Here is a 23,665-nt window from a genome sequence, read left to right on the forward strand (position 1 = left end):
GAAATGGCCATTTTAAAATTCCATGACTTTTCCAGGTTTTCCAAGACCGTACGAACCCTGAAAATATCCCGGATCCTCTGGTGATTTTCCGGTGATTAGCGCACCACTGTTTCCTTTAACCCCACCTCTCAACTATCTGTGCACATTCGAACTTTTAGGACCTAAAGATTTAAAAAAGGGCATTTTATAGACATATTTCCCAATGTAAGACAATTTTTCTGTGGGCACAATGGTGACTGAAGTAAGAGATGAAATCGATGTATACAACACACATGATGTGCTTTAATAGTTTGTAAACAAACAGGAAATGCACAAGAACAGTAGTGTTTAGTTGTTGTGAAGCCTTTAAATCCGTCTCCAGTTACACCGGTTGCATTCACACCACATTGAGTTTATTATAAAACAAACCTCTGACTATGAAGACAACAGCCCGACATGGGCAACGAAGGACAACAAGGCCTTTATGGCAGCGAATGAACCTCACTACATTTTAGAAGTAGCTATAGAGATATGCTGCATGACGAGCAAATATTGCACATAGATTGAAAAAGAAAAGACAAAAAGCTCTTGGGATGACATCATTATTAATTAAGGGGAAAGAAGTTAGAGGAGGTTGGTTGAGAGAGGTGAACGGGGACAGACGTGTGTCTGAAGCTCACTGTTCATGTACTTCATCACCTCCAAGGAACAAAAACACAATATATGCACAAAGACAATGATTTGGGGGCCAACCCTCTAATTGACATAATTTAAAACAGTCATGGCATTAAAAAGAAAAGGAAATCAGCATATTAAAGTTAAGAAGAATTAAAGAAAACTTAAATGTGTTGAATTCATTTGGCCAACCTTCCACATCCCTAACAGGTCATAAAAAACACAACCTGGACATACATGAGACCATTGCAACACAGTTTTGGATTTATGTGTAATGAGACGCTGCAAAAGACAAAGATGTTGTCACGGCCTTTGGACTCTTTGGAGAGGTCTTCACGGGTCCACGTTCTGGACTCTGTCTTAATTTGGGACCTGAAAGCTTGGGTACGTACCGTTGGTGAAACCTACAAGGGTACGCTAGTTTTTAAATAGTGTTGACGACGCTTTTCAATTGAATAATTAAAAAAAATGATTTCCGGGATTAAAATATCCCGGATCGTCTGGTGATGTTCCAGTGATTAGCGCACCACTGTTTCCTTTAACCCCGCCTCTCAGCTATCTGTGCACATTAGAACTTTTAGGACTTATAGATTTTAAAAAGGGCATTTTATAGACATATTTACCAATGTAAATTTTTTTTGGGGGGGCACAATAGTGACTGACCGGGAAGTAATTTCATCATTTGGTTCCTATGTCAAGGTGCGGGGCTTTTCTCTGACCGTCTGCCCCTCAGGCCTTCCTCCAGAGCCACTCCCCCAAAAGGATCTTTATGAACACGACGAACGTGATTAACAGAAAGGTAGAACTTTTCTGGTTTTCCGTCAGAGCATTAGATTTGACTCCTGTAAAGATGCTTTATAACCAGTTCACTACCTAGCGTAGCTTTACATCTGGATTTAGAGACATTAGACTTGTGTCTTTCAAAACAGTCGCATGAAAGTAATTATCTCGCAGTTGCACATTTTTCTTGCATTTTTACTGCCGGTAGACGATAATCAGAGAAAAGCTAAAACAACGAGACTCGCGATAAAAGCCTGATTGTTCAATTAAGAGCACATACGATTCCAAACAATAAGGCATTGCTTTAATGGAAACATCTGGACAAACAGTTCACAGTTTTAATTAATGCTCGACTGACTAGCGGTTATGACGTCATTTGATTGTTTCAGTCGACACAGCGGCACAAAACTACGAGCTCCGACACAACGGGTACCTGATCTGTAGGGATGGGAGCAGCTGGCCAATCACAAAAAACGAGCAGAGTTCGCGGGAAAGGAGGAGGGGCATCCTCGTGGCTGACGAAGCGAAAGAAACGTGTCGACAGAAATTTATCTTAATTCCAACAACCATTTCCAGGGCTCGATTTTTCACACGTGGAGTGACGTCTGCAGACTGGAGCTGCCGGTCGGCGACAGTGAAAGGTTGTTTCCATAGAAATAGAATAGAGTAGAACAGACATTCCCCTGCAAAACATGTTTGCGGGGGTGGGCGGCAGCAATTTTGATGTGTATCATTGCTAAACCAGCAGCAGGGAAGTAAAGCTTAGAGAACACACGAGGGAAAGTCAGCACATTAAAACATGGTGGAATTAAGCTAACGGTAGGCTGGCTAGTTAGATAGCTGTACTAATTCCACCATGCTTTCAGCCCCGGTGTGCTAGGTCCCCGGTAGTCTAAGCATGAGCTAACTAGCTAACTAGCCATCCATTTGACCGGTTACCGTAACAACAATTGCCTATTTATTTTGTCAAATGACTGATGAAATAAGTGTAATGTCCATTCTACTTCTATTCTATTCCTGTGGGTTTTTTTCTCGTCATTCTATGCTACAAGCACAGGTTAAAAAAAAACTAAAACAAATACGACCCACATACATTTACATCCAAATATTTTGCAGACATCTGTGGAAATAATTGTCTTTCGATTTTTGTCTTATCTAAAAAGTAAAATTATTAATTGGGAACCCATGATAAGATTCCCGGTGGGAGGAAACCGAACAAAACGATAATGTCAAAAATGGCCAGTTCTTCTTGTTTTAACGCTGCTAACTTAGCCTATTTACAATCTTCTATTGTATGCAACAGAAATAACCTGTTTTCACTAATAAGCTGAATCTGGCCGTTCACCAAAAGAAGAGTAAAATAAACCAAACGGAAGAAGGGAATTCATAAATTGTGCTTTTTAACCCACAAATCCACTTCATGGCTGAAGTGGGACCGTTTTAAGGGGCACCTCCTCGAGGCGCTTACATCAGTCAATGTCTAACGCTATAACAAGGACTGAAAATACAAATAGTAAATATAGTATATTTATATATTTATAAAGTCGATACAATTCCCTGCCAGTCCCATGTCGAGTTTAAAAAATATTTTCTTCGGGCTGTGAAACGTCTTTGTGTCAACGCGCTAAGCCCTTAAGATGCTCTAAGAGAGAAGTCTTTGCCGGGCTCGGTTCTGGACGACACGGGTAGCTTGTGCGAAAAAGCAGGAAGAGTTTCTGTATTTTTTTTTTATGTTGGAGGTTTATCTACGAAGACGGAATGTAGATTTTCTCTCGACGTCCTCGCCGTGTCTCGGGAACCCTTCGGCCGTCAAACAGTTACCTCGTTCTTACTGGCAGTGCGGTATGTGTGGTGGTGACCGGGAATGTACTGAAGGTGGTCCACCGTGTGTGTTCGTCGGGAGGCAAACGCCTGCCTCTTGGACGTGGTCCCCTGGTGGTTGACCGTCAGCGTGTTGTAGTCGGTCGAGGCGGTGGGTTGAGAGTGCATCTTGGTCATCTTGTGGCCGTCCATGACGGGCGTCACCGGCATCAGCATGTCGGCGTGCGACATGGCCCGCACCATCGCCTTCTCCCGGAACTTGTCGCGCCTCATCGCCGGCGACAGCAGCGGATCCTGGGAGCGGAGGCGGTCCGCCGACAGCAGCTGCTCCTCCGAGAGGTGGCGGCTGCTGCCGTACGCGGCGGCCGCCATGACGCCGTACGAGGACAGGCCGTCGTCTCCGCGCCGCGGCGTCCTGGGAGGGGACAGGACGTGGTCCTGGGACATGGCCCTCTGGACCCGGCGGGGCCGCTGCCGCTGCTCGTGGTGCTGGTGCTGCTGCTGGTGCTGCTGCGGGGGATCCACGTTCAGCTTCACCATGTGGGTCGGACCGCGGCCGCCAAACTCCGGATGGTGATGCTTCCTGGCGTAGTACTCGTCTACGTCCTTATCACCTGAGGAGCAAGAAGACCAAGGTCATCGGGGGGGAAATGACAGCAGCAAGACCGCCGGGGTAAATACACTCTTGGACACTTGTACGATATGAATTACGTTCTACTCTACGGAGTCCGACATTTCCGAGAAGGCCATCCAGGAGCGAGCACCACGAGCATGCTGCACGAGGACTCTAATCTATACTCACAGTATCCAGTGTCATGCACGCCTGGAGAAGTCTTTTTGTCTCGGTGGGGCAGCAAGACCACAACGCAAGACCACATGTCATGAAACACCTCGGCCCGGGTCACCACTTCTTACAACATGCTAGTTGCAATGTGCACCATGGAGGTAATTTCCTGCGCTGTATATTTTGACAGGTCAAAAATCGAAATATTATTATTATTACAGATACAATTTGTTTCCTTCCTGATTGGCCGATGTGGAGTAGTGATGCAATGTGTGTTCAAACAAATGCATTTAGTTTAAGCTCCTCCGAGCTCAAGTGAAGCAGGAAATAATTCTCTCTCTAATATCTATTTCATATTGCCGTGAAAACATATTCTTCTCGAATGTATTAAAATTATATAACTAAATTGAACAAGATTACATTTAAACACATCGTGATAAAAGTTATAATTTACCTTCACGCAATACTCATTTTTACTGAACGAAGCATGATCGCATCAGAGCGCTACCTCCGTTTTTACATCAGCTGTCTGTTAACGTTAGCTGCCAACCATTAGCAGCTAACGTTAACTATAAGTAGCTCTCATGCACTATCAGGGAAAAAATAAGAGTGCACGAGAGTGTTTAACCTACAGGTGTGTTGTAAGACGTCAGATGCGTTTACAATACTGGTATCGGAGGTACTCTAATAATAAATATTACTGCAACCCATGCCGATGCATGCAAGAGTCCTGCAAAAAATGTATTTCGTTAAACGGACCTGGAGGGAGGAATTAATCGACAGGTTGCGTCCCGGTTACGTCTCTCCTGTACTTTCGGGCTCTTGTTGACAACGGTACGCAACATACAGTCTCTGGAGTTTCCTCTTCCACCTGTTTTTAATAGTTTCCTCAGTGTAGAAGTCCTTCAGCGTCAAGAGGACACTTCCTGTTGTGCCTCAACGGTCAACCTGCCGCTTCCTTCCTCTGCCAGAAAGGCTCCTAATGGTTAAGTCCTATGAACCACAGGTGGTATCAGCTCTGGGGGGAAGGGGGGGCTGTGACTAACCGTGGCGGCTGAGGGTCATTACCTCGGCATTAGTTAAATATTGCACAACACAGAGGTCGAACGCCCGTTCTGAAAGCACCGCGTTGCGGAGAAATGGGACGGTGGGAATTGTTTGCGCGGATGCTCGTCTCTCTGGGAGAGTCTCTGGAGGCGCTCTTATCCATCCATGAGAGGTTTCATGTCCACTAATCTGTGCATTCCTAATGAAGAACACTCAACTTTTGGCCCGTAGCGATGTGCTGCAGCGTTTCCCCCCTGAGGGCTCAGATTAGATGTGACATTATGGCGGAAAATGTCAACCACACTCAACCGGAGGCTACAAGTCTCCAGGCAATGGAGACGCCGTGGCCCATAGGTCAGTGGGAGAGATCTGTGGTGATTAGACACTCATATGTTGATGTATCGTGTCCTGATATGATAGAAAAAGACACCTAGCATCTCAAATAAGAAAGCAAGTCTTAGATAAATGACATAAACTTCTTATTTTTAAGCACCCAGGAGGTGGGTCATGCCACCTTCAGCTCTGACTCTTTAATTGAAATGGAATAATTTCCTATCACTTCTATATTCCCATATTTCCCCCCAGCTTTTAGCTGGTGGATCCTGTGCAAATCAAATTTACCCCAAGTTGGGTACTTCTGCAGGTCAAAGAAGGATTCAAATAGTTTAGAAACTTTAGCAGGAACCGGAGGGAATATGCTTTATTGATTTCTTGGAAAACCTTGAATGTAAACCTTCTGTGGTGATGCGCCTGGAAGTGAGCGTCTGTAGGGGATGCAGTCGCGTTTTCAATTAACTATTGTAAATTATTAGACCGTCAAAGCAACCGATGTAGAATAAAGAGTAAGAAAGACGGCGTAGGAACGGATGGGTCAAACAAACACAGGACTTTAACCCAGGAGGCCGCTGTCCATGTCCCGAGTGAATCTAAAAGTCGGCGTTATTTAAATCTTAGTTTTATTACATAACTTCTGTACTTTGCTAACGGAGGCTACGTAACACACGTAGTTACGTGATCATGTTAACCCAAATGCAACCTTTTTTGAGGTTTTATTGTTGCAAGTAAACTTCTATTAGAATATATTAGAGGCATCGTATTTGACGGAATGAAAATGTATTGTGGTTGGTTTTAATTGTTTATATATAACACACTAAAGTACAGAACTTTTTGTTTCCCTGTAGCATCTACAAGGACGTTGGGGACAACCTCGATTTATGTGGATTTCTTTTGGCCTTTTTGACTAAGATATTTATAAAAAAGGATCCTTTGTTGAAGCATATTTTGTTCCTCAAGCCTGGGAGAGAATGATATTTAATTTGAGGACCAAGCGATGAAATAACGTAATTTAGTTGTTGACTGACACGTTTGACTACAGCAGCTGTATGCTTGGTGTCTTTAAAACCCATCAAATCACATTATACCGTATTTTCCGCACTATAGGGCGCACTGGATTATAAGGCGCACTGTCAATGAATGGTCTATTTTCCATCTTTTTTCATGTATATAGTGCACCGGACTATAAGGCGCATTAAGCGAAACAAAACAGTCAGCCAGTCAAATTTTATGAAACGTGTTCACAATAACTCTCAACATTGTTCAGTTATAACACGTAAAATACAACACAATACACTTACAACCGCAAGCGAGAACTACAGTGAAGGGTGACATCGTTCTGGTCCCTGTTTCCTGCACGGTGCGGTTCACGGGGGTATCAGAGGTGAGGGGAACCGTGTCCATGTTGGTGACGTGCTCTGACCGGATCTTCTTTTCAGTGATCTGGTTTTTGCAGTATTACTCCGCGATGCTCCTAACTGCGGTAGCCGTGATGCTGCAAGCGGTGCGGCTTTGGAGTTTACCGAAGTCGTACTAAAACATGTTGACAGCGCGCCGTGAACCACACAAAATCGCTTCGAGGTCAGTAAGCACAAACAGAATTAATCCATATACAAGGCGCTCCGGATTATAAAGCGAACTGTTGTTTTTTGAGAAAATTAAAGGCTTTTAAGTGCGCCTTTTAGTGCGGAAAATACGGTAACTTTAAGTCTTACGACTTAAAGTTCCTCTGCTACCTGAACTACAAATCCACTTCCTCTTCCTCTATAACCGCCTTTTTCCCCCCACCACTTGATTTTAACACCAGCTTTTTTATGAGTGTACACATGTTATGCCGTTTACACTTTAAGTGACAGGGGAGATTTAAGAGGGCCGGTGCCTTAACACTCCGTCTCATCTCCGCGGCGCCGATAAAAAAATTCAGCACTTTACAATTAACGTGATTGCGAGAGGCCCAAAGGTCCCGAACGTGGGGCGGCGCCGCGAGAAACACAGGAAGCGGCTAATTAAACCCCAGCTCCCACTCCGCTAGATTACATTCAATATAAACGGTATATTTATGTGTCAGCTATTGATCACACGGGCCTGTAATCATGTAATGCACCAACACTCCTGGAACGGGCGGAACATCAATTATAAAGTGATCTTTGGCGAGGTTCGGAGTAAAGGCAGCAATTTCATTTAATCGTTTTTCTTTTTGGGGAGAGGACTCAGACCCCGTTTACACGATGGGAAAACGCATATATTTTCATGCGTTTTGGCCTTTCATTTACACAAAAACGGAGGTTTTATCACGGAAAACGATCATTTCTAAAAACTCCGGCCAAAGTGGAGATTTTTGAAAACTCAGTTTTTGTGTTTGCGTGTGAACTAAGTCAAACAGAGTTTTAGGTTGTCAAACGTCACAGTATGACAATTCTGATTGGTTTGCATGTCTTTATCCTTCTTGTTACACTGCCGACTACAGGTCTGGCATAGTTATGATGGCGCCCGGGGGCGTATTTATGCGGGTTCATATAAACAGAAACTTTTTTGAAAACAACCTTGTGTCTACGACGTTATTTTTGAAAACGGAGGGGCAGAAATATTCGTTTCTGTAAATACCCGGCTATGTGTAAATGTGGCCTCAGAGGTGGCTGTGTTTGTTCTCAAAAAGGTGTTTTTAAATCCCTTTTGACGGTGAGTACGGTGAACACGATGTTTCGCCGCCTCCATCTCGGCCTCGTTGACGTCACCGGAGGACGAGCAGTCGCACAAATGCACCATGCTAATTCAGTTTAGTCATCACCGTTTCCCCAGATGGTTTAATTAAAATAATGACTAATTATATTACTTTTAGGCCCGCTTCCAAAGACGCCACTCATGCTCGTACCACCCCCCCCCCCCCCCTTCTTTTTTCTTTCTTCCCCAGTGGAAGTCCTTTGTTAAGGGACGACTTTTGCTTTTGCTCGTTTAACAAATCCTGTCTCAAATGATTTTTCTAATCCTCTTTGTAGTTGCAGCGCGATTCATCTCTGGTTTTTACCGTGTGTGTACAAGGCGAGAGAGAGATAACAGCAAAGCCCGGAGTTGATAAGGGAGAGAGAGGGAGAGAGAGAGAGAGGCGTGTGTTTTTTCTTTCTTTCTGTCGCAGAACCAACGACACATTTAAACGTCTTTCGCTCGGCCAGTGAGATTCAGGTACGGTGAACGGTGCATTCAGGCGCGCTCGGAGCAATTTGGAAAATACGCTGCGCGTCGAATTCTTCAAAAAAAAGAAAATGCTTTAAAGAGAAGAACGCACACTCCGTCACGCGCCAGCGTTTTGTTATCTACCGACACATCACCGTGACAACGCAGAATGGAAATTCTTCGGGCGGAAAGGGGAAATGTTTTCTTTTTTCCCGAAAAAGATTTTACGTGAACAAATGGGTTTCGATGCGATAAATCACGAGACACGTAACTACGCCAAGCGTGTCTTTACACCGTCGCGCTTCAGCCAAAATCGCCTGACAAATAGCGCTACGCGTTCCACGTCTGATTACTTGAGAACAGGAAGTCTTGTGGTGAAAAGCTCCGCCCCCCCCCCCCCGTCGATTAGCTCATCGCTCTGAATCGAAATAAAAATCTCCAAAAACGGACGCGTGTAAAATGTTATCGGCCTCCAGCGGAGGATCTGGAGTGCAGGTAGTCAACTAAAAATAGTAGAGTTTATGAAAAATATTTTTGTTGCCGGTGCTTTAATAAAGATTTGTTTTTCAACCACGTTTGTTAAAATCCTCCAGAGCATCAGTTTGAAGCAGGAGAGACATAAACACACACATCTGCTTTTTATAAACCTTGGTATCTTCCAAAAGAACATTCAGGTTAAAGGAACACTGTCAGGCAGACTGCAAAACTTCAGTTATCATTTGAAACTGAACCTGAAATGCAATTCACAACCTTCTAAATCTGCCCAAATGCAGCATGACAATCCTAAAAGATAATTCATAAAAAATATTCTACAATATTTAGTTTGATAGTTATTGTGTGTTCACTCACTTTTTAACAAACCAGGTACAAAAAAATACGTTAAATGTTTCTGAACGCCCCGAAAACGATTTTTCATATCAGCCTCGTACCGCGCTTGTAGAAATGCACAATTCCTCTTCGTTAATGTTGTGAAACTCTTGGTTTTCTTCTTGCTATCAGAGGATCGGCAGTTCGATCCCCGGCTCCGCTAGACCACGTTGATGTGTCCTTGGGTAAGAAACTTAATCCCGAATGTCTCCCATAGTTGTGTATGAATGTTAGTTACTCCTGAAACAACGATCACCTGGGTGAAAGTCCTGTGTTTGTCTGAGCCACTCCCACCAGAACCTTTGTGGACTTTCTTGTCGCTTAATTTGAAAATATCTTCCTTTGAGCGAAAGCTAAAACCTTTGGAACGGACAAAGTGGGATGCACACAACTAACTAGCTAAAAAAACTAACAAGCTAATCCTTACCATGGCTACCAATTCTTTCATATTGCATCAATATGTATGCTAATACAGACGGCTTTCTTGATTGTTCACATTTTAATCCATGCTTAGATCACATATATAAAATCATAAGGCGTATAGTTTTAGGATACACTGAGCTCCTATATCCTTCTGGACGTTTTAGGATACACTGAGCTCCTATCTCCTTATGGACGTTTTAGGATACACTGAGCACCTCTCTCCTCTTCTCTCTCTCCTTATTGATGAATTTACATCCCTCCATCACACATTACTAACTCTTCTTCTTCCCGGAGTCCTTGTAACTTCTCGTCTCATTGGACCTGGCTGTGACTGATGCCCCTCATCCTCTCTACCTCCTGTCTCATGGATTGTGGAGGTCTGGATCGTGGACCATGCCTACTACAAATTCATAATTTGTGATATTTGGCTCTATAAAATAAACTGAATTGAATAACATCCTGGAAGTGGTTGGCCCTGTGTGTTGTGAACTTGGTTTGATGGTTATTGTAGTTGTTGGAAATGCATCTCGACAGACTGCCTGCTTTAATCAAAGAGGACTCGTGGAAAGGAGGGACAGAAGATCAACAACATGCCATCGATGTGACGGACACTGGGCGTGCACTGAGGTTGCGTCGTCATCCAGCAGAACGAGATAATGAAGTGTGGCATCGCTGAATCATTAAAGTGCCATCTTGTTGGCGAATAGCTCTTAATGCGTCATTAAGAGACATTAGCAACACGATACGGGCTGCAGATGGAGCCAAATTACACGCCAATTAAGATGTTAGTCGATGGGCCGATGGATGAGCGCGGATGGGAATGAGAGCGGAGGCTCCGTCATGCATTTTAAGGAGTTCATTTCCCTAAAAAGGTGTGAAGATGATCTGCATGACGACGCCGCCGAAACATCTGGAGATGCTCGCGTCTCCGTAATGGACATTAAGCGTGGCGACCCTTTAATGCTTCAGGGGGGGGGGGGGGGGGGGGGCAACGAGGGTGACGTCATTCCCAGGGAAAAATAAATGATAATTTGTGTTCATCAAGCAAAAAGACACGGCGGCGGAGGACGAATGAAGGACCACCTACTCAATTTGTGCAGAGAGGAGGAGTATTTACTTAAGTCAGACTTGAGGGCCAGCTCGTAGGAGGGCGGCAGGTGGCTGAGGTTCTGGAAGGACCTGGACAGGGACAGGTCGTAGGGCTCCGTGGATGAGGTCAGGATGTTGTTCATCCGCTGGGGTCTCTCTACAGGGGCACAGCAGGGGGCGGTAGTCAGAGAGATGGGTCACACACTGGGGGGGATGGGGGTCTCTGGAGGAAAGGGAGGCGGAGAGCGAGCGGGGATGTGGGGAAGGACTCGTGCTTTGGGGTTTATTAAAGCGGCGGCCGCAGGTCCTCTTCGTATCGGCTACTTTTAAACAGGAAAAGGTTTCGCCTCAATTTATTTCACAAACTTTCTCGCCCGTGACAGACGCTGGCGGTGACTGTACATTATGACTCATTTAAATATTTAACAAATACGGAAATCTTGTTTTTTTCTTCTGTTGCTTCAATGCAGACGCTGGCCCTTATCTCTTCTTTGATGTCCTCTGAAAAATGTGCAACGAGATTTTAAAAAGTCTCATTTCTCGGGGGTTTTCTTGTAAAACCCCTACGGCATGTTTTTTTTCTTCTTTTCGCGGAGGGAATAATTATTAAAAGTATAGAAAAGCTACACTGCACAAATACAATGTCATGAAAAGTCATTCTGCATAACACTGAGCCAACAACCAATAATGTTTATCTAACACGACGACCCCAACGACCCCAATAAAGGACGAGAAACGGCTTCAGATCATCCGACAGCTTGATAACTGCTTCTACGCAATAATAATAAAAAGGTTGGATGACGTGACGGAAGAGGCGAGAACCATTAACAACTGTGTCGGCTTTCTCCTCTAAACTAAAATCTGAAGTGTCTCTGACTTTCCTTCGAGCTTTTTCAAGGTTATTGTTTACTGATCAATAAAAAGAACTAATCTTTCCCTCTTGGCCGTCACCCGTTCTGAACTGGAAGCTGGTCACGCCGTCCGAGCGGCTCGATGTCGCTTCGTCGTGCTTCTAACGGTTCTGACCGAGATCCGGTGGCTTCGGTACGTGGACCGCCTAGACATCGGGGGTCAGGGGGGGGCGATGCTGGATTTAAAAATAGGACGAGGAGGGTGACTACTGCAGGAGGACAGGGACACACAACACCGAGGAACATATGGTGCAGAGGGGAGACATCCACTGAGCATGTCGATGTGTGTGTGTGTGTGTGTGGTGGGGGGGGGGAGGGGGGATGGAGCCGGTTAGGTGGAGTGAAAGAGTACAAAATAAAGTGTGAAGGAGAGGGTCTGAAAGGTCATGGAGCTGCATGAATTGTTGTGACAGCAAAGAAGAAGTAGATACACAAGCAACTTAAAATAAAAGATAATAAAAAGAGACCTTCAGTGTGCAGGTAAGGACTTTTTTTACTTCTTTTTTTATCTACATGATACATGTGGAATACATAAATACACACAAACACAGTATGACTTACCGTGTCTCATTTGTCTGTGGGCTAACCAATGAAAAGTGAGAAAGAAAGGATCAATGACAATCAATTTACCACAGCGTGTTTCAACCAAACCCCCCGTGTACCGGAGGTTCAGCGCTAACGCCACAAGAGCGTTAGCTAAAACACGGGTTAACCACGAGTCCAAAAAAAGAGTGTGGAATTATGCCGAGCGGCAACCGTCGCTCATCAGGAGCTAAATACACTTCAGGAGCGCCGTGTGAAGAGTTTGATTTAGAGCTGGAAGCACTTTCCAAACCCATTTCCTCTGTAAGAGGCGGGATGTGGACCGCGGCGCTCCATTAGCGGCGGGAAAAGTTGCTCTAATGACTCAACGACACTGCGGCCTCTGCAGTTTTTAGAATATCAGATTTTTATATATATACAGTATATATATATATACTGAGTATAACTTTTATCCCACAGTGTTTCTTTTGGAGCGTTGGGTGACTAAAAGCTGAACTCCCTTCACACAAAATCGCATTTAGACAAATAGATGGGACGCAATAACCCGTAATTGAGTTTTCAATAACTGCATCAAATCGCCCGAACGATCCTTTGATTATCTCACAAGTTTAGCTTTTCATTCCCCCTCCAACTACGAGGAGTTTTTGAGCTCTTTCAGGTTTTAATTTCTCCGTGAAATATATTTGTTCTGTCCTTGAAATTGGGGAAAAAGAAAAGTCTATCCAAAGGAAAGTTTGGCTCACTTTCCTTTATTCGAGATGGATGATGAGGCGGACCGTTTGGGGAAAGTCAAGTCGGGTTTATCACCGCCACTTAAAAGTAAGAGCAGCCTGCGATTTTATTTCAGCTTTTAAAAGATAGAACTTTTCTGCATGCGTCTCAAACTTATCGCTTTTTTGCGGCTTCACATGTAAACTACACGGCTTCACATGTTAACTACACAGCTTCACATGTAAACTACACGACTACACATGTAAACTACACGGCTACATATGTAAACTACACAGCTTCACATGTAAACTACACGGCTTCACATGTAAACTACACGGCTTCACATGTAAACTACACGGCTTCACTGTGGTTTCTTACCCAGTTTAGGTGTGAGTGCGGTCAGGTCCAGGTGGCTGTGCTGGTAGTCGTGGTGATGGTTTCCTATTGTAAGAAGAACAGAGTAAAGTTAACGCTTCCCCTCAAGATGACGAGAAGAACATCGGACGCGTCATCAGACTACGGTTGATGGTAAAGGGTCCACTCAAGGACTTTGATTTTCCCCAGTTGACCTTTTCTTCTGTCTTTAAGATTTGCCTCCTTGTCTCCTCGCTCCTCCGACTTCCGACCTGGACGTCGATTCGAGCGATCGATCTTAAAGGATGACCGACGCCCTCTCAAAAAATTGCATCTCTAGAAGTCAGGAGCTAAAAGCGAGGGAACGCTAGAGGAAGTCTTAATTGCCACCTGTGACGTAAAAGAGAGGCAGTTGCCTCGACTCCTCTTTCCTCGTGAGGAAAGGAAACAAGGATGTACAAAACAGCAAATGAGAAAAGCCTTTACAATCTGGGGGTACTTTGCTTGTTCGAGCGAATGTCTGCAGTCTGGAGATGATGATAAATCAAATCCATTGCAGACACAATTACATTCAGCAACTCTGAAGGTAAAGTGTGGAAAAAATATGTTTAATAGCGCTCCTAGCCATTGTGGTTGTGTATTATAGTGAGTTTACATGATGGAAGGTCAAGACAAATAAATAACTCGATGATATCAAATGAATGACACTATATGTAATATGCAAATGTAGGAGTTCCACAAGGTTCTGTGCTCGGACCAATGTTATTTCCCTTATATATGCTTCCTTTTTGACAATATTATCAGAAAACACCATAAATGTTCATTGCTAAGCCGATGATACTTAATTATATCTATTGATCAAACCAGAATACAGCATCAAATATTCATGGTCACTGGGGAATACGTCCTGAAAGACTCTAACTTCCATTCCACTGGGACTTGTTAGCTCCCATTGGACTACTAAATTCTTCCAGTCTTAAAAATGGGAAATACACTACCGTTCAAAAGTTTGGGGTCACTTAGAAATGTCTTTATTTTTCAAAGAAAAGCACTGTTTTTTCAATAAAGATAACAATAATCAAAAATACACACTATACATTGTTAATGTGGTAAATGACTATTCTAGGTGGAAACGTCTGGTTTCTAATGAAATATCTCCAGAGGTGTATAGAGGCCCATTTCCATCAACTATCACTCCAGTGTTCTAATGGTACATTGTGTTTGCTAATCGCCTTAGAAGACTAATGGAGGGTTAGAAAACCCTTGTGCAATAGCACAGCTGAAAACAGTTATGCTGGTGATATAAGCCATACAACTGGCCTTCCTTTGAGCTTGAAGTTTGAAGAACAAAATTAATACTTCAAATATTAATCATTTTTTCTAACCTTGTCAATGTCTTGACTTCATTTTCTATTCAATTTGCAATTCATTTGATAAATAAAAGTGGGTTTTCATGGAAGACACAAAATTGTCTGGATGACCCCACACTTTTGAACGGTAGTGTATGTTTGACGAATATAAACACTTCAACCTCCCCAACTTGTTTTTCTCTCTCTCGGGGTCTTTAAGAAGGGAGGTCAGACCCCCTCATGCTCTCGATACAGTGGCACCACGGACAAGAAAAACATGTTCTGGGATTTGATTAAGATCGCTTTAAAAAAAAATAAAGTAGAAAGAAGAGCACAACCAATGGAGACTTGTATTTGTATCGCTCTTTTCTAGTCTTACGACCACATTACTCATCATTCATGCATTCATAAACTGAATGGCACAACCAACTGGACCATTTGGGGCTAAGTGTCTCGCCCGAGGACACATCGACACACAGCCGATCCTGTGATTGATGGACGGTTGCTGGGCGGTTGCATTAGGAGCGTTATTTAACAGTTATTCCGTGATACAAACACCTTTTTCTGGGGCTGTGGAGAACCTCTCGCCAACCAACAGCCTGCCGAACGCCACCCTCCTGGCCTGGTCCGTGTTTGCCAGATACGAGAGCTTTAATTTGCAAAGCAGGAAAAATAAAAAATAAAACCCCGCCACGTCCCCGTTGAGGGACTGGCGAGCGTTTCTTCATTTGACAAAATCCACCGAGTGTCGCCGCCTCGCCCCAAAGTGATTGATCACAGCCTCTTTATCCGGTAACGCGGAGGCAGCCGATCCTCGCGGTGATCCATCTTTCGGCTCTTAAGTGAGTCATTTGATGCCGCGCTGATATCATTACGTGTTCGCTTTGAGTGGTTAAAGAACAAGGCGACATCACGCAGCTCTGGGAGTTTGAATAATTTCAGAGGGAAAATATTGCCTTTATTCGTTTAAGCTTCGTGTTTCGGAACGGCGGAGCAAACCAAACATGGATGTGCGATAGTTGTGCCTTATTTGCATTTAAATGTGATCATTTATCATCCGATTAGGGAGCTAAAGATGATAAAAACACGTCTTTGGTACCTAAAATCTACACATACGAGCTCTTTAGCTTTCAACTGACTACAGGGGGTTTGTCTTCTGCTTTTCTAAAAGATCAGCGCCTGTTATTCAATGATACCGAACCCCCCCCCAACCCCCTGACAGCTGGATGTGACATTTCTGACAAATGTTATCTGACTTTTTGCCGAGATCCAAAAGCCAGCGTGAAGATAAACTTAAAGTTTTAAAAACGTGGTGTAGGAATTGTGTGCCAATCTCGACTGAAAGCGATATTCAGTTCAGGAAAAAGGGGGGATTGTAAAGACTGGTTGAGTGGATTTAAGTAGCCGTGTACCGTAATTATAAAACACGGCTTTGGTCCGTTTTTTCCCTGCAGCTGTTGGTTCCAATCACTCAGGTTTGATCAAGGGACCAATTAAAAGTGGCTAACGAAAGCTCAGCTAAATTACTCTGCTATGAAATGAAAGCTTTTTTTGTGTGCACCAAATAAATAACAACCTTTTACTATCTGTGTAATTTCAGAAACTGTCTCATCTTTTTTTTTTTTTTTTTACACAGCTGAGAATCTGCCACGTATAAGATTCCACACATTAAAATGTACAGCGAGAGTTTAATAAGTAACGGTCAAAAATGTATCACCCAATGTTTCATTTATTATTTCATTCCTTCTTTTCTTCATGATAATCTCCAGCTCCGCTTCACACATGTGCGATCCAATTATCTCCTTTATGTGGAATAGTATTGGTGCTATTGAGCGATCGAACCTCCCGTGTACCGGAGGTTCAGAGCCAACGCCACAAAAACGTTAGCTAAAACACGGGTTAAACACGAGACCAAAAAAAACACGATACATGTATCATTTTGTTTGTGAGGATGGGTTGAACTCGTCTTTTATCATCCATCATCTGCTGGGACCAGTCTTAGTTATTTGAAAACTAAACGGCATTATCAGGATTATAACTACCGATAGACGGAAAAACCGAAAAACACCAGAATCTGATCTGTACAGACGTAGAAGAGACTCGGCTGGATAATGAAATTCAGTCCACCGCTGGTGCAATAAACTGCAGGCTGTTGCAACAGCCTGGTTCCCACTGTTGTTTTGTCACTTTTTCTGCAAACAAAGTGAGGTGTGCAAGATACATGTGGACGCTGAAAGATTGCCGCCATTATTGAACATTGTGCCGTTCGAAAAACAAAAGGTGTTAATCTGCTGCTTTATTGCTTTCATCGGTTGTTTTTTCCCCACCAGATGTTTGAACCCCGGCTGCAGGGATTTGCTTTTCCGTTCAGCCAAGAGAGAGAAACCAGCGGGGTCCGACGCCGACGCCGGGCAATCGGGTCTGGCTCTCCGGCGGCGATGCGGTTCATCCCAGAGGTGTTGGATTGGGTTGAGCTCAGGGCTCTGTGGAAGCCAGACAATTTCAGGCTGGGAAAAACCTGTATTTCTGTTTTCTGGGGGTGATATTTTCCACCTTGTATTGGATGGTTGACGGTAGAGAGGCGCACAGGGACGGGGAGGCGAGGAAGGACGTGCAGCGACCAGGAAAACCTTCTCTCTAGAGACCGGCTTTGAGCTCAGAAACTTTGTCAACTGTTTGAAGCCAACTGTGATTTAAAATAACAGTGTGTGATTTTGAAATATCTAGTATAGCCCAAACATAAAAAAAAGAGCCACATCCCTTGGGATCTTTGGAAACGTTGGAAATATATAGTTACATTGTGGATGCCGCTTTGAAGCTTTGAGTTGGATTACATCTACAGGCTGGATCCAGATCTGGACTCAGGATTGACGTAGAGACGTCACATACGCCAATGGTAGTGACCTGTCAATCACCCTGTAGCCCCGCCCCTAAAGCGTCGCCTGCTTTATGGTCTGTTTGACTCTAAATGACCATAAAGTATAAATGATGACATCATGCTGTATAGAAGACTTGAAACTAGAGACTGAGACATAAACTCATGTTTACAATGTTTACTGAGGGTTTTCATCAAGAGAGAAGTAGAGTCATGCTATAGACTTCTATACAACCAGAGTAGTCGCCCTCTGGTGGTCAGGAGAGAGAATGCAGCTGTAACAGATGAAGCATAGACTTCTATACAACCAGAGGAGTCGGCCCCTGGTTGTAAGTAAAGAGAATTCAGCTTTAAGATATGAAGCATATACTTCTACGCAACCAGAGGAGTCGCCCCCTGGTGGTCAGGAGAGAGAATGTAGCTTTAACACATGAAGGAGATACTTCTATACAACCAGAGTTTTAGTTAAAATCAACTACAGTGTGTTGATGGTGATGAAGCAACAGCACTGATCTGTTTTTAACTGGTCTGGGACAACGATGATGTTTTGGTCTTCTCTATTTGTTGACGATAATAAATAATGTTTTAAATGATTTAAGTGCATTAGAAATCGTTGCCAGCCATCTTTAAACATTTTTTAATAATGAGCATCATCGCGCATCACGACTTTATATTTTATTCTTTCCAGCGCCTGAAAATGAGTCCAAACTGTTGCTGCCGCGGTAAAAAACAAAACACAACTGTCCCCGAGAAAATGGAGCAAATGACGTGGGGGATTTATTCCTCCGCCTCCTCTCGATATCAGCCTCATGTGTGAGGTGTGCAGAGGAGGAGGAGGAGGTGAACGTCAACCCGCTCACAGTTAATGCATAATGCAGCAGCCCTCGCTGCCGGTGGAGTGTGTCACATGGATTGGCCGTCGTGCCGCCCGTCACAAATGGTTCGAACGCTTCCAGGGTCCCAGCGGGCAGACGGAGGTCCCGCTGTGACCCAGATCCATTTTAAACGGCTCGCTCTGGGGGAAGCTGACGGACAGACGCCGGCTGTGTGGAGAGAGAGAGGGGGCGAGAGAGAGAGAGAGAGGGGGCGAGGGCGCCATGAGGACCCGGTGGGTCGCATCACCTCGCTTTGCCCTTGTGCTCATTATGTGACGGAGAGAGAGAGAGAGATAGAGAGAGAGAGATTTCTCCTTCCAGCTACTCAGGCTTTTAACCTCTGACGGAGAAATGTCCGCCTCGAGGATCAGAATCTTTGACGGGCGAAAGATCGGAAGAAATGGTTTTGTTATCGGACAAAAGAAGAAGTTTAATCAGTTCAGGCAACAACTTCCATGTTGTCATTACTCTTGGGTTTCTTACGTTCTTCTGTGCATCATTTGTCTTGTCAGCCTTGTTCCCTATCTTTCTCATTTTGTGCCTCCTTAAGTCCTTTCCTCGCTTCCTTGCGTCTAAATCTTCTCTTTGTTGATGTTGTCTCCCTCAAAGGGGATAATGCCGGTGTTTCTTCCAGTCCTTCAAGCTTCAAGTCCTTCGAGCTTTAAGTATTTCAAGTCCTTCAAGCTTCAAGTCCTTCGAGCTTCAAGTCCTTCAAGCTTCAAGTCCTTTAAACTTCAAGTCCTTTAAACTTTAAGTACTTCAAGCTTCAAGTCCTTTAAACTTCAAGTCCTTCAAACTCTGAGACTGATGTCAAGGTCCCAGGTCAGAGGAGCGAAGAATCGAGGAGGCGCAAACAAGAAACAAGAAAGACCCCGTCTCGTTTCGTCCAGAGTCCGTCCACATGTGTCCTGTCCTCTGATTGGTCGCGTACTGTTTGTCTCATTTCAACGGATCTAAAGCAACGAGGGATATCTTCACGATAAATAGTTTAGAAGAATCACGCCTCCCAGCCGTGAGCCTCGTTACGTTCATCTCTGACCACAACATTAAAATGTGCCGTAACTAATTAATATGCTAATTGTGACATTTTGGTCGAAGTGGACGATTGTGCCGAGTTAGAGGAGATTCCCCGAAGCCGACGATCACGATCGCGATCACGATTACGCCGACGGACGAACTGGAGAACGAAAGGCCTCCGGCTAACGGCGGTTAAAGTTTTATTGGCTTTTTAAAATCTTTTATTAACATTGTATTATTCACTTATTGCAGGTAGAATTGAGAGCAGGAAAGTCGTCTGTGTTAAAAAATATAGAATAAAGCAAAAGTTACATTGGTGAGAAATGGAGATGTCTGCAGATGGAACAGAAACAAGACGAGTCTTTAATGAAGGGAACAAAATGGTAATTATACACAACATTACAGAGGGTTTCGGTTGTATTTCCTCTGGTGTTTAATGCAGATATTTTTCTTCCGAGGAAGCAAAACTCCAAGAGGCGTGAGCATCTGTCACTCATGCAGCTCACGCTTTAATCTGCTCATCTTTAACTCGTCTTCTTCATCAACGAAACATTTTCCACTTATTATTATGCACAATTATGGTGTTTCCTATCTGCATTTAATTCCGTCTCCAGGGGAACTCTGAAACCGTCTCCTTCGCCGCTGACTAACCGTTTTATTGTTCCGTCTCACCCTCGCGGCGTCCCGGGGGGAAGAGGAGGCGGAACCTGTGAATTACCGACGAGGATAAGCACAGATTTATCTGATGTCTTCTCCGATATGTCAGAAGTAACATCATACAAAGCTGCCGTTATCCTCGCCGAGGAACGTGGGACCGGAGGCTCCACCGGGACCGCCGAGGCCGGAGCGGTTCTTCGGGTCCGGAGGGGGGAAACCTGCACATCGTTACACATAAAACATCTGCACAGAAATATGGAGGAGCGTGATGATGCAACATGAGTGAATTGTTTTCATCAACACAGTTTGGGATGAACTGGGACTGAACCGACTGGCGGCAACATTGATGATGAAAATGTATTGAAATATTAAAGGAGGTCCATTTTCTTTCCTCTCACAGTGAAACTTATTCTCATGCAACGGTTTCTATGATTTATGTATTTTACATTCACGGTATTATAGTGACGCTCAAAATCTGAATTTATTCTCATTAAATCTGTTTATATTTTTTTTATATCACATCTTTATTCCCTTAGGATATTATGACTTTTATATATCATGACAGGAAACCTCTGGTAAGTGTGACATGTTTCAAATGTGTGGAAAGATCTGATGACACACATTGTTATTGCTGAAATGTGTCCTCTCAAAGTCCAGCGGGTTTATAAATTAATTGAAAAATAGATCAATGTATGGACGTGAATAATTGCCACGTGCACATTTAATCAAAACAAAGAGGAATTAAAAGTGTGTGTGTGTGTGTGTGTGGCCTCAGCAGCAATAACATAATAAAATGAGCATAATATTCTGTAATATTATTTTTCAAAAATAAATATATTTCTATCATGAATTGGTGCATCAAATTCTTCCCCGTGTAGAATCGACTTCCATACCTGCAGATTAATTAACAACCAGCGCGTCCCGCTTCACTGAAACCACGCGGTCTAAGATTCAGATTGTCTCAGTTTCACGTGGTCTAAGTGGAATGGATGGTCCGCTCCTCCGTCGGACTGCTTCCAGTCCCGTCTAGAGTTCTGACCGAGCAGTGTGTGGCTGTGCGGTCCAGACAGTCGGCATGACGACGTCCCACTCGAGGGGGCGTGGTGGGGTGGGGGGGGGGTCTGGAGGATCTCGGTTCCTCCTCCATCGATCGGGGATCGGGTTTCGCAGCTCCTGAGTGCAGCGTGCAGCGCTCCCGACATGTTTGTTTATTTTTTTCCCGCCTGTCGTCACCCCCCCCCCCCCCACACACACACACACACACGCCCCGACCCCACGCCGCTGACCTTGTGACTTCAGATTCCTGCAGACTCTCGAACTTCGGGACACAAGAAGCGAAGCGCCGATAAACGAGCGAGAGGCGCCATGTTTTTTCCCCCCCAAGATACGCAGCGAGACGAACGTCCACCGGCTTTTAATAATAATAATAATAATAATAATCCATTTCATTTATATAGTGCTTTTTGGGTACTCCATGACACTTTACATGTTACGTTCATACACGAGACACGGCTACAGGGAGCATCAGGGGGAAGTCTCGCCCAGAACACACGGACCAGGGCGGGGATGGAACCAACAACCCTCTGGTTGAAGGACGTACCCGCTGACCTCTGACCCTCAGTCTCCTTTTGTATTCTGGAGGGTTCTGGAGACCTTGGAGGAAGTTCAGATCCTCCAGTTAAACCTCCAGGGTTATTCCCAGAATGCATTTCACTAATGATGCGGTCATCGGGTTTTTGCAGCAGAGAGCAATTTGCCCTTTTTTTTTTTAAACCGCAGGGAGAGGAAAATTAATTAGTTTATTTGTTTGCATGATAAGCTCATTTTCCGTTAATTGGACTCGTAACGTCCAGAACCGAAGGCGTCTGAAGAGCTTCAGTTGGACTCTCCGGAGACGCCGGTGACCTCAACTGTGATCCACAACGAGGCTCATGAGCAGAGGAAGGGTCTGGAGTTCAGAGCCAGCGGTCCGTTACCACGTTGACGGTCAAAGGTTCATTTCCCTCTCAGCCGGGGGTTCAGCCGCAGAACGAAGAACAATCCTTTCACTGTGAATTCAAATTTGACTTGAAATTGTAACTCGTTTCCATTTCCATCCCCCAGCATCTCCCATCTGTCGGTTTATTACGTTTTCTGCGAGGTTTGAGTCCCATTACTTACAAGTGCTTATGCACAAATAATATTTAGAACCGTTTCGAATAGAAATACAACCAAATAAAAGAAAACAATGTTGTTGCCGTGAGAAATTCTGAAAAAAGACAATTTCACGTGTAAAAACACTCGAGACAAAGTCGAAATAAAGGCTGTAAACAGAGCAGAGATGTAACGTGATAGTTTTCTCTGTATATTTATTGAAGTTTGTTTGTTTTAGACTTAATGCCAAATATCACAAAACCAAAACATGTTGGAGATGTAGTGACACCAAAAAAGAAAGCAATATGTTAATATATTGCTAATATGTAAAGTGTATAAATCACCTGATCCTAAAAATCATTGATGTAGATCAGGGGCGTCAAACTCATTTCCACCGTGGGCCACATCAGTATCATGGCTGCCCTCTTAAAGGGCCGGTGTAACTTTATAAACTACTCAAACTTATTGTCAAATAACTCTCTTTGCATTTGATTATTGTTTATTTGAGTGTAGAAATATTGTACATGAGAAAATTACTCTAATATTATAACATAAATCCATTTAATTTGAAACCTTCAAAATAAAAGAACAGGATATTCTTCAATTTCTTTAAGAAAAGGTGATCATGTGTCTTTCAAGCCGTCAGGGGCCACATAAAACGATGTCGCGGGCCGGATTCGGCCCACGGGCCTTGTGTTTGACGCCTGTGATGTAGATCGAGCCGCGTTTCTACCGTGGCCCGGAGGTGACAAACCAAAAAACACACTGGCTACAGATACACATTTCCGTTCCCTTTCAGTTGGTTGCGATCTGCAACCTCACCACTAGATGCCGCCAAAAAACGAATCACTGCACCGTGAACAAAAAAACAAAAACACATAAAAAAATCTCCCATTACGACCAGAAGGCCGTTGAGATGACGCATTTGCGCCGCGCGGGGATCGGTTACACGTGCGGCCGATAAAAATACTGGAAACACGATATCGGGAGCTGCTGGCTGAGCCGGCGACTCGTGAAATCCGAGCCGGAGACTTTCTCTGCCGATTGGACAGCTTCTGCTTTAAGAGAAGCCACAACAACAGACTAACCTTGGTGTTCGGTGTCTCGCCCGCTCGGCGACTCTTCCCCCAGGAGGGGTTCTAACCGCCGGGTGTTACTTTACAGCCTTTCTGGAGCTTCGCCTCCTTCGCACTGTCACAGAGTCAGAGCAGCGATCCTCTCCCTTCTGCCCTCGTGAGTAACGCGTGATGATGAGAAGAGATAATTACATC

The 23,665-nt window shown here is 44.1% G+C and overlaps 1 protein-coding gene across 6 annotated transcripts in view; it reads right to left on the bottom strand.

The window, feature by feature from the left end:
• Window positions 1-273: 273 nt before the first annotated feature.
• LOC130188379 (protein shisa-6) overlaps window positions 274-23,665 on the bottom strand; it is a 68,307-nt gene continuing 44,915 nt past the window's right edge. For 2 of the 6 annotated variants that reach the window (XM_056406718.1, XM_056406717.1), the window contains 3 exons: window positions 10,968-11,126; window positions 3,781-3,869; window positions 274-3,750 (listed from right to left, as the gene is read on the bottom strand). In XM_056406718.1, coding sequence (XP_056262693.1) covers window positions 3,244-3,750; window positions 3,781-3,869; window positions 10,968-11,126 — 755 coding nt within the window. In that variant the 3' untranslated portion in view covers window positions 274-3,243. Of the gene's footprint in view, window positions 3,870-10,967; window positions 11,127-12,441; window positions 12,463-13,512; window positions 13,576-18,719; window positions 18,756-23,665 lie in introns of all 6 variants that reach the window. The other 4 variants (XM_056406719.1, XM_056406713.1, XM_056406715.1 and 1 more) reach the window with 4 other exon arrangements.

This window comes from Pseudoliparis swirei, chromosome 23 (assembly GCF_029220125.1).
Source record: "Pseudoliparis swirei isolate HS2019 ecotype Mariana Trench chromosome 23, NWPU_hadal_v1, whole genome shotgun sequence".
Classification (NCBI taxonomy): Eukaryota; Metazoa; Chordata; class Actinopteri; order Perciformes; family Liparidae; genus Pseudoliparis; species Pseudoliparis swirei.